General features: G+C 35.6%; 1 protein-coding gene across 4 annotated transcripts in view; it reads left to right on the top strand.

Annotated features, from left to right (window-relative positions):
* Positions 1–12,046, top strand: part of ARID4B (AT-rich interaction domain 4B) — a 126,609-nt gene that overhangs the window by 55,300 nt on the left and 59,263 nt on the right. For all 4 annotated transcript variants that reach the window (XM_082673418.1, XM_082673417.1, XM_082673415.1 and 1 more), the window contains exons 6-7: positions 2,255–2,334; positions 7,211–7,302. In XM_082673418.1, the coding sequence (XP_082529544.1) occupies positions 2,255–2,334; positions 7,211–7,302 (172 nt within the window). The remainder of the gene's footprint in view (positions 1–2,254; positions 2,335–7,210; positions 7,303–12,046) is intronic.

The raw sequence follows: 12,046 nt of genomic DNA, 5'->3' as shown, positions 1-12,046 counted from the left end.
CATAAATATGTACATAACATATAGTTTGAAATTAGTGTATATATTATACAATGGGATTTCTAGCTTTTTTCACTTCAGAGTATATCTTAGAGAAATTTTTTTTCATCTTAACCATTTTTAAGTGTGCATTTCAGTAGTGTTCATAATATTCATGTTGTGCAACAGATAAAATTTTTTAACTGCAATATTATGTTTCATAGCATTGGATGTTGCCAGTTACTTGCCAGTTACTTACTCATGATGCAAACAGTTTTCTTGCTGTTGTAATAAATGCTGGATTGAATGTCTTTTGTACATGGACATTATTCTAATATTTCCCTAGTGTGTACATTGAGAACTAGGCATAAATCGAAGGGAAATATCCTTTTAAAGCTGTAGTAGGTTATGAAAACTGCTTTTCTGAAAGACTGTTAATTTACACTTCCATAAACAGTATATAAGTGTGGTGGTTGTCCTAACCCTTGTCAAATGTGATGTTAGTAATATTTTAAAATTTGTGCCCATCTGGACACAAAATAGTATCTCAGTTTTGCTTTAATATGCTCCTCCCATGATTAGTAGTGAGATTGGACATATTTTCATATGTTTATTGAAAGGAACATTATTTCACTTGTATTTTCTCTCGTTTGAATTGCCAGTTTATAGTGTCTTCCCAGTCCGCTCCTTTTCCTCTTGGGAAGGTTATCGTTTTCTTATTTTCAGGGTATGAGTTTATATATTTAAATGTATAAAGGGAATGTTAACCTTTGCCACTTCAGTTGCCAGTGTTCTTCTATTGCTTTACTCTTATCTCTGCTATCAATTTTCAAATCATAGTCCATTTTTCTGTGGTCACCTTTTCCTTTGTCATTTTAGTTTGAGTCTTGTTTAAGAAGGCTTTCCTTCCATCAGTGTTGTAAATTTGTTTTCCAATGTATTCTTCAATTTAAAGTTCTATTTTTTGTTTTACAAAGAGCTTTTTATTTCACCCACAGTTTTTTTTGAACATTCTGAAATATGATCAAATACTATTTTTTTCCAAATTGATAACAGAGTAATTATCCCAGTATTATTTATTGAATGGTAAAAATTCTTACTGTTTAATGATCTCAGAGATGAGAGTAAACATCTAGTAAAATGTCTTTGGTGATGTCAGAATTTGATGGAGCTTTCAAATAGTAATGATAACGTTTTGTGGTATGAGAACAAAAACCTGGTGGAGAGGGAAAATTTGATTTTGAAGACTAAGGATATATTTGCATTTGTGTAGGTTACAGGACCGTGAGCGGTTCTGTGTCGTTAAGTCTGTTTGATAATTAGGTGTGATTGACACTTTTATCATTGACTATTTTAGTTACTACATTTTTAAAAAGTACGAAGAGTTATTTATCCAGTCTCTTGTGATGTAAAAGCTCACATTATATATAAGAACCTAATTTTGTTTTTTTGGCAAAAACCTCTGTTTATAAAATCAAGGCCTGGTAACTTTATTTAAAATAGAGGTACTCTCTTTCCGTGATTTGTGAGGAATGTAGTATATACTAAGATTATTATATCATAAAGTGTACATCTATTCTGTATATATGTAAACTTACAACAAATTTTCTGGGACATTTTAGTACTTTAAGCAGTTTTCAAGTGAGAGCAAATTAGCCACCCAGGGAACATTTGACAATATCTGGAGACATTTTTGGTTGTCACAACTGGGAAGGGGGTGCTACTGGCATCTAGTGGCTGGAGGCCAGGGATGCTGTTAAATATCTCACAGTGCACAGGTCCCCATGACAGTCCCCATCTGGTCCAAAATGTTAGTAGTGCTGAGGTTGAGAAACACTGCTTTAAATAATAAAAATAGGGTAATTTTTAGGGGCAGTCTGAATATATAAACTGGTACTGTTATTTTTTGTTTATTAGGTAAATTTGTCAGTATTTACCTATAGGAAAATTTGCTTTTTCTTTACCATATTGAGAAGGATTAATCAGCATTTAAAAGCTTTCTTTCTGAAATGCTAACTTCTTATTTTCATTTGATGTTTTCTGTTCCAGGGAAGATGTTTTCATTACAGGTATATATATATTTTTTCCCTAGAAATTGGAAAACATACTCTACACTTGAAGTTGTTTGCTACAAAACTTAAAATGTGTACTGAATTTCAGATCTAATCTTTTAAAACAATAGCTCTGTTTGCACTGAGAAAGTTAAATGATAATTTATGTCATTTTGTTAATCTTTGAAAAACCCTTCAGTAGTTGCCATTTCTACCTCTTCTCACAGTTTTTGATGATGGAGATGAGAAGACACTGAGACGGTCTTCACTGTGCCTGAAAGGAGAGAGGCATTTTGCCGAAAGTGAAGTAAGTAATCACTTAACGAATGAACATGTCCTAGTATTTAGTACCGGGGGCAGGAAAGTTTTGCTTTCTCAACTCAAGCAGCTTACTTGTTAATCAGGAAAATTCATTAATACATAACAGCATGAGAGTGTAGTCTGTGAAACCTGTTTAAGGCCTTGTGTTTGAGTACCAGGTTCTCTGTGGGATTTTTTGTCTAAAAAAAATGTATTTTAACATTTGTCCATTAAGAAAAAACAACGGGATTGTTTATTACCGTTAGGCAACTTTTCTATAGAGTCCTTTAATTTGTAAATAATTGTAGAAAAGAGATGTCTCATTTGTAATCTACTTGAACCCCATCATCATTAAAGGCTATGTAGATACTGCAAGCCATCCCTAACTACTCCTGCTGCCAACCACTGACATTTACTATAGCCTCTCCTTGAAGAAGGCTTGCTTGACTGCCCTTTCTAAAATAGTCCCTTCCATTCCTCATAGCTCTTTAAGGTTGGTTTAGTTTTCTTTATAGCCCAGATCATTCTCACCACCAAAATATGTATATGTGCTTAATTATGTATTGTCTGCCTTCCTCACTAGAATGTGTCTCAGTGGCAGAGATTTTGTATGTCTTCTTCACCACTTTTTTCCCAGTTCCTAGAACAGTGGCTGGCACAGAGTAGGAACTGAATAAACATTAGCTGGATGAATAAATGAAGTGTTCATATTTGCCAGGGACTTTGCTTAGTGCTTTACATACATCCTTGCATTTACAACATTATGAGGGAGATACAATGCTTATCTCCAGCTCAGAGTTGATGAAAGTGATGATCAGAACTGGTTCTCAAACCAGCACTTTTTGGCACCAAAATCATGCTCTAAAATTGAAAGATGTTATTAAGTTACTAAGAGTGGAGGGTTCACAAAGTTTTGTAAATCAGTAACTTGCAATTCAAAATTTTAAAAATGGACATATTTGTTGCAAATAGCGTTATATTCTCTAGTCCAGCCTATGAATATTAATTAATGCACAGTGTGGCCAAACCAAGATTTCTTTTTTCTAGTAACTATTTAGAACAGTGTTTTTTTGGGGAATTTTAATATTTCTTTTAAATTATTAGACTTTATTTTATGTTTTTTTTTATTTTCCCTTCCCGTAAATGAATTCCCATTTCAACTCAGAATTTGGGACAGATTCTCTGTATTATGATTCTGGCCTGTCTTTTCAGTCTCATACTCTGCTATTTCCCTGTACTTCTGACTTATAAGACTACTTGGTGTTTCCAGATTATGGCTCATACTTTCTTTTCTTGGTTTCTGCTGAGCCCTGCTCTTTTCAAGGCCATGAGAAAGGCTTCCTCCTTCATGACTGTCTTTCATGAGCTCTCTAACCAAATTTGATCTCTATATCTTTGATACTTTTCCACTTCTCTTATTTTTATTTTATGGTCTTTTTGGTTACTTTTATCTTTTTTTCTATAAAATTGTAAGCTGTTTTGGCGGAATAGCCAAGTTTTTGTCATCTTGATGGGCTTTCCTTTTCCCAGTAGTGTTTTCTACACAAAAGCCTTCAGTAAATATTTGATGAATTAATTGTGAAGGTTTAAATATAGGAAATACATATAGCTTTGGACAAGTACAGTGAATTTGGCTTCTTACACTGATGAAGTAACAGAATTCTTTCTGAGCTTATGTAATTCTTAGAAATAATTTCATTTCCCTTAGTTAGAACATGTGATAATTATAGTAGGTTAATGAATATGGGGACTTGAAGACTTGATTTTTTTTCACCTAAGTGAAGGTATATGTCTTATGTATTTAATCCAGAGAAATATCGAAGATACTAATTTTGTATTTGCCAGGAGAATTTTAAGTTGGAATTGTTCATAAGACAGTTGTAGTATAAAGGCTGAAGCAATAAGAGCAAGTAGCTCAATGTATCCTTTTTAACTTCAGGAAGGATCGGTTTTACTGTGTGTGACTATGTGTGTTGAACTTCATGTTTTGCTAGAGGGTATTGGAATACTGGTGTATTATTCCTTACCCATTGCCATATGCCACGTGCTATGCTAGGTACTGGGAATACATGGGTAAGCTAAGTAGATGTGGAATTTATCCTTGGGTAACTTCTTTTTGCTTTTGAAGGAGACAAAGCATTAATTAATCAAAAATATAAAAATTTAAGGGTACTAGGAGCTGTGGAGACATGGCCAGGAGTATATTTAATCTACCATCTATGTATATTCTTTCCCTTATTTGATATTTCTGCTATTTTCAAAAAACAGTTTTAATTTTTTGGAAGTTTGCTCAGAGAATTGTTATTATTACTAATAACTTTGGCCTTTGAGTGAAAAGCCACATCACACTTGGCAGTATTGGGGGTCACTAATCCCATTAATAAGCTTCATACCTAAACAAAGACTTAAATTCAAAATTTTCACGATAAGAGATGATGATAAGCGGGTCAGTCAGTTTGAATTCCCGCACCAAAATCACTGGTTCTAGCCATAACCAGCTTAGTGAGGATGTTGCCTGTTTCCTGACATCTGTTGGAGTGTTTGGGTATTTCTATAGAGCATTCATAATTTGAATATTATCCAAAAGTAGTTTTATCAGCTGGTATTCTCTCTGTGCATTTACTACATGCAGTTGAAAACTCTGAAGAAAATTTAGATGAAATCCCAGCTCCGTATTTCCTGCAGCCCATTTTAGGTAACAGGGCTATCAGCGTGTTTCCCCCGGCCCTGTGGAATTTTCTTTGAGCCTTTGATATAGCCAGGAGTCTCTGGCTTTGCTCTGTTGGTTTAAGACAGGACAAATCCTACCCTCCCCTTACTCTTTTCTGTCATGTGTAATAAAGGTGATCCTGCTTTCCAGGATTGGGGCCAGGGACAGAGATATTGCTTCCTATTATTCTAATTCTTTTTTACATACTAGGGAGAGATTGTGGTTTATTTGAGAATTCCTATATGTGATTCCTAGATAACTCTTCAGAAATCCTGTATATTTTCTTTCCTAAATCAAGTGAAATGACTAGCAGATACTTAAAATAGAAATGACAGTACTTAATAGAAATTTCTGCTTTCAAGAGAGCAGCCTTAATTTTAGGGGAGGGGCATTTAATTCTTTTGTTAGCTTGACAGAAAATGAAGCCAAATTAATTTATTTTTCCTGTTTACCAAATACAGTACTTTGAAATTTTCACCCTTGGGAAGTATAATTAGGAGTTAATGACAGGTCATTTCTGAAGAGGTTTTGTCTGGCATATTACTGTATTTGGGCCAGCTTTTGCCTCCAAATATTTTTTAAATGCCTGACTTACAAACTAAATTTGAAAGGTTAGGTTTTCAGCCCTATAAAAGTTACGATTTTTGTCTATCGTTACTGCCTTTTTCCTGTACTGTCTTCTTTGTTGTTGGATATCTATATGTACCTTAAATATATTTACATATATTCTACCAAATTATGCAAAATAGGTGAATATGCTTCCCCCTTTCATGTTTTAGTTCATCGTTGTTTCAACAAAATTATCTCAGTTTTAAAAATAAAAGTTAAAACTTTTCTTTTAAATATTAACATTAGTTTGTATTTAGATATCTGATCTTTAAGTTGATGGACACCCTTTCATAACATTCTTGTTTGTAACTTTGAGAAGTCTTTATCCTAAGTAGTTCCTCACCCTCACTTCCACTCTGACAGTTTTTCTGGGCTCTTTAGTTCCCCTTGTGTTCATAAAAGTATCTGCAATAGCAAAGGTTCTGATGGAGGAATAAAAGGAATAGTAACTGTGGAAAATCATTAAGATGCAGAAAAAGTAAGAATATTACCAACATTGACATTCAGAGAATTAGTTGGGATAGCATCTTCAGACTGATACCTTAACTTTTTAGATATATAAACCTTTTCAGGAAATAATGGCATGAAAAATCCAAGAAGTCTCTGATATGGAGAAACGAAGGGATTTCAGAATCCCTTTTTCTTCATTCTGCTTTTAACCAACAACCAGTTCCTTCCCTGGAAATCATTATTTTTGAATGGGGTGAGGGATAAAAGGGTTGACATGAATTACCAGTTGATAACAGAAGTGATAACAGAAGAAAGAAGTGTTCATTTGTTGATTATTATCTTCATACCAAGCACAGTACTGGATGTTGCAGATTAAAAAGGAAGGGAAAATAAAATATTAACTGTAGAAAAACTGATTTTTACATTTTCTTCAAAAAAGGTTTCTTGCAGGAAATTCCCGGGCCGTCTAGTAGTTAGGTGCTTTCACTGCTGGGGCCCGGGTTTGATTCCTGGTTGGGCAACTAAGATCCCGCAAGCCGCAAGGGACGGGGGTGGTGGGGTCAGAGGTCGGGGGAGAAAGGTTTACTGCAGAAAATGTTTGCAAAGTCATAATATAGGATATCTGAAGCCCTTTTCTCAAGCAGTTGATGCTTATCCTGATAATTTCGTTTCTGTTACTTCCTAAGAATTCTATCTTATGGATTGGGATGCCCTATATGCAAAGAAAAATTCGAGCTGCTGTTGGCCCAACCTAAGGGTTAGGTACTTGCACATAGGTTTCTTATCTCTCAAATCTGTTGTTTCCACTGAGTTTTATTTGTTTTGTTTTAATCATTCTTAGGAGTCTGTCAATCCTCAAATAGATAATGAAATTATCTAGAGAGAAAAACTAAATTTCTTTTCACTTTTTTTTTTCCAGCCATGGGCTCATTCATCTTTATTCTAATATCTTTGAAATGAGAGTTTTCTATCTTTAGGAAAGTTGTATTTTTGTCTCCCTCAGGGGAAGTTTTAAATCTCAAAATCTAAGCATATTCTTAAACTGATTTGGTTTAAAAAGAAAAAGAAGCTTGCAACGTAATAACTTTTGATGGGTTTATGTTCCTACCCACAGACATTAGACCAGCTCCCACTCACCAACCCTGAACATTTTGGCACTCCAGTCATAGGAAAGAAAACAAATAGAGGAAGAAGATCTAATCATATGTAAGTCCATTTTCATAACTGTTAGTTGAACCTGAATTCATTTCTCCTTCCAGTATTGTTTTAGTAGTTATTAATTTTAAATTGTAACTTGCAAAATGCTAACTGAATGGAAGAGTACTTTCAGACTCTCTGGCATGGGTGCTTGAGGTTCTCCATGCTCAGTCAACTTTAACAGCTATATTATTTATCTGCCTGCCATTTCTCCTTACACGTATCTTGATGTCATTGTCAAAATGGAATTAGTCAATATTTCCTGAATGATACATCCTCTGTTTTCCTGATGTCATGTTTTTTATTCATGCTGTTTCTGTCTTAAATGCCACCCTTCCATGCCACCGGCTCACTCATTCTTCAGTTCTTAACCAGAAATGCTCCCACATTTATGTGAACCATTTTGTGCCTCCCCACTCTTTCCTTAAAAACAGACATGTTTTTTTTCTCCTCTGAGCTCTCTAAATCCTTTGCATTTATCTAATGTCATAGACAGTATTTCACCTATTATTATCACTGTCGTGTTTGTTTTCCCTTCTTAGTAATTTAAATCTTCCTGACAGCCGAACTATCTTACTTATTTTTATGTCTTCTTGCAGTTGTGACACATGTTCTGCATATTTAACAAATTACTTTCAATGAAATGTGCTTAGGCTCCAAAAGGCTTTAAATTAAAAAGGATCACAGGATCAAAGAGTCATGAAATTTCAAGTCATCAGAGAGAAAGAAACAATCTTCAAACAGTTTCAGGAAGAAAAAATAATTTATTGCAAAGGAGTGAGAAGCAGAATGGCATCAGACTTCTCAATAGTAACACTAGATGTTAGTGGTCAGTAGAATGCAGAATGGAGGAATGGAAGTTTCTATTAAAGGGAGGACTTGTTATCTAGTATGATGGAACATTGGGGGGAAATTAAAGATATGATGATAACAGAGAAAAAAATAGTAAAGGTGCTTAGTTTCTCCCCTCAAAATTATATAAGAAAAGAACACTATCGTAATAGGATGGAGGGTAGAGAGGTTGCTTAAATGTAAAAGTTAAGTCCTTAAAACAACAGGAAGTCAATACAATGACGTCTAAAATGTATAAATATAGAAATAGTGGTATAGGACTGTTATTTAGAGATAAGGTATTAACTGTCAGAGCTGAAAGAGTTAAAAGCAGTTGCTTCCACAGAGCAGAAGAAAATGGGAGAGGATGGGGCAAGAGAATGTAGTTTTTAATTTATTCTGTTGGAGGTTAAATTGTTTAAAAACGATTTTGAATATTTTACTCAGATAAAATTTTTAAAAATTTAATGTGCCTGAGCCAAATATTGTCAGAGTAGCTATTAAAAATATTGACTTGAATTATTGAAACTTGTAATGTAAGTGAATGCTTTCATTCAAAGTAATAGAGTTAGGTATTAAATCTAATAGTGGCTAAGCTTTGGAGATCAAAATTGGGTAAGCCCTCTCTCTCATATAGCTTAGTTGCAGCCTTACAGCGAATTCATGAAGGTAGGTATTATTTTTATCCCTATTAAAAATTGGGGAAATTGGCCTCAGAGACAGCAACTAATCCAAGGAACACAGGAAGGAAGGGACCAGGACTTGACCTCACCCATGTTCCATAGGCCTTTTCCCACTCAATTGATTGACTCTTTTTTATTTAGAGTACTACAGTTACTTTCCAAATGAGTTTTAACAGGAAATAAATAATGACTCATTTGAGGGAGGAAATTAAAAGACTAATCCTTGCATTGAAAAAATATTTAATATTACTTATTTTCCTACTAGTGATTTGGGCCATGCATTTCTTTTTCTCACTTAACTCTCTAAATATTTTAGAAAATGTTTTTCTCAATTAATAGGTGAAAAATGTCTCTCACTTGCAGTGTAACTTGCTGGTCACTTGATTGTTTTTAGGATACTGAGGTTGTAACTATTATTTACTTTTCTTTGTATAACTTTGAAAATATGAGTCTTCTAGTCAGAAAGGAAGATAGATGAAAAATGTGTAATGGCATTATTAGTATGAAAGAGTCCTCTCGTGATTACTAGATGTTATTGTGATCTAATATTGTTTTCAATTTTTTCAGAGGGCTATTATATTGCCATAAAATATTCACTGAAGCACTTATAGGTTAAATCTTTTGACATCTCTGAAAATAACTTCAATTGTGAATTAAAATTTTATCTACCATTGATCATTAGGGTCTTCCCGTAGCTTTATAGTCAACTCTTTTTTTTAATATAAATTTATTTATTTATTTACTGTTTTTGGCTGCATTGGGTCTTTGTCGCTGCGTGTGGGCTTTCTCTAGTTGCGGTGAGCGGGGGCTACTCTTCATTGCGGTGCGCGGGCTTCTCATTGCGGTGGCTTCTCTTGTTGTGGAGCACAGGCTGTAGGTGTGCGGGCTTCAGTAGTTGTGGCAGGCGGGCCCAGTAGTTGTGGCTCACGGGCTCTAGAGCGCAGGCTCAGTAGTTGTGGTGCACGGGCTTAGTTACTCCGTGGCATGTGGGATCTTCCTGTACCAGGGCTTGAACCTGTGTCCCCTACCTTGGCAGGCGGATTCTTAACCACTGCGCCACCAGGGAAGCCCCTAGTCAACTTAATTAACTATGATTGATGATGTCAGAACAGTGAGGTGTGGGTGTATTTAATGTAAATTTATTTCATTGGCAAAGATTTTCCACTTCTCCAGCTCTTGAGAGTGGAAGTGTGGCTAAGAGTGTGAACAGTAGGGACTTCCCTGGTGGTCCAGTGGTTTAAGACTCTGTGCTTCCACTGTAGGGGGCACAGGTTCGATCCCTGGTCGGGGAACTAAGGTCCAGAATGCCGCACGATCCCCCGCCCCCCGAAATAAAAGAGTGTGAACAGTGGAGCAAAATGGCATGGGTTTGACTCCTGCCTCTGCCACTTCTTTGCTGTGTAACCTTGGGCAGGATGCTTAGTCTTTTCATGCTTCAATTTTCTCATCTGTAAAATTGAGATAATAGTATTCCCTGTCTCTCAGAGTTGTTGCAAAGGTGAAATGAATTCTGTCCTTTAAAGGGTTTAAGTAGTAAATAATCACTATGTACGTACTGGATATCATCATCGTGTATTGAATGAAAAAATTTTAATGAAATACTAGTATGTAACATGATTTCATTTACATGTAAAAATGTGTTTATAGGTGAGTATGTAAAAATTCTGCTTACTAGTGCTTATGTCCAACAGGAAGGACTGTTTTGGGCTATATTTTATGAATTTAAAAACAGTATTCCTGTATTGTATATTATATACATATTATAGGGAAAACAGTGTTTGAATCAAGAATTCTTTTAATTTTGAAAAAAATTGCATCTAATATTTAGACATATTTTACCTTTCTATAGATGTCATCCAGAAGTGTAAAAAAATTTTTTAAATAAGATAATTTATGGAATCTCACATAGAATGGTCTACAAAAAGGACCAAACGGGAATTCCCCGGTGGTCCAGTGGTTAGGACTCCATGCTCTCAATGCCAAGGGCCCACGTTCAGTTCCTCATCGGGAAACTAAGATCCCACAAGCCGTGCAGTGCGGCTCCCCCCAAAAAAGACCGAAAATTATAGTCTATTAAAATAATGTCTGCTATGTTTCTTAGCTGAAGTCTCCCTTTCTTGTATATGAGAAGAAAGCGTGCAGTTGTCACTGAGCAAGTTTATCTTTGCTTTCTAAAGACTCTAGCAAACATTCTGAGTTAGTGATTTTCCTGTTGAGAATCTGTGTGTAATGAAAGATTTGCTGTTGGGATTGTGTTGTACATGGGCAAAGTATGAAGGCAGGCGAAAGGTTGAGAATTACTGGTGTTGGAAATGAAGCGCAGCCCATCTGCAGTCTTACTTTGCTTGCTGTTCCTTCCGCCTCACCACTGTGCTCCTTCTCACTGCCAACAGACGCCATGATGTTCATGCTTAGTGCTTTAAGCCTTGGTGTGTAAGTGCCACAGGCAAGTACCACAGTTTAAAGTGCTCACCTCCTTAAATTACGCTTCCTCAAAGTTCTTTCTCCCCTTTCTTCAGAGTGATTTTCTGCAACAAAGTCTGGAACCTGGATCTTAAGGTCATTTATCTGACCTTCATTTCCTCTTCCATTACTCAACTCAAAAAGGTCTTCATTATGGTTCTCTGATTGCCGTTTAAAATTTGTACAAAGATAAATAAGGTTATCTCTTCCCAGGATTCCCCAGACTCCATTGTTGCAATGGTATATCACTACCTTTGTTTTCTTTTAAGAACTGTTAATCTACATACATACCAGTTAATCTGCCTCCAGCTATTCCAAAATTATTATTTTTTTTTTGTGGTACGCGGGCCTGTCACTGTTGTGGCCTCTCCCGTTGCGGAGCACAGGCTCCAGACGCGCAGGCTCAGCGGCCATGGCTCACGGGCCCAGCCGCTCCACGGCATGTGGGATCTTCCCGGACCGGGGCACGAACCTGTATCCCCTGCATCGGCAGGCGGACTCTAAACCACTGCGCCACCAGGGAAGCCCCCAAAATTATTTTTGATACCTTCCTTTAATTGTTTTATTTATATTCTGCTTTTAATCCTAATATATTCAGATATTTTATTTTTTAAAGATTATCATCCTCTAGCTTAATTTTTTTAAAGCAAGTTATTGATCCTTTTGATTATGTATAACTTGAGTGAATTTTGCCCTTATAATTTACATTGTATGCAGAGGTTTTCTTTGATTCTACCTAAAGAATAGAATTTTGAAATTATAGAAGTATTTGTGCC

The sequence above is a fragment of the Grampus griseus genome (assembly GCF_964374135.1).
Source record: "Grampus griseus genome assembly, chromosome: 16".
Lineage (NCBI taxonomy): Eukaryota > Metazoa > Chordata > Mammalia > Artiodactyla > Delphinidae > Grampus > Grampus griseus.
Note: the sequence above shows the minus strand (reverse complement) of the source record. Positions and strands in the feature narration are given on the sequence as shown.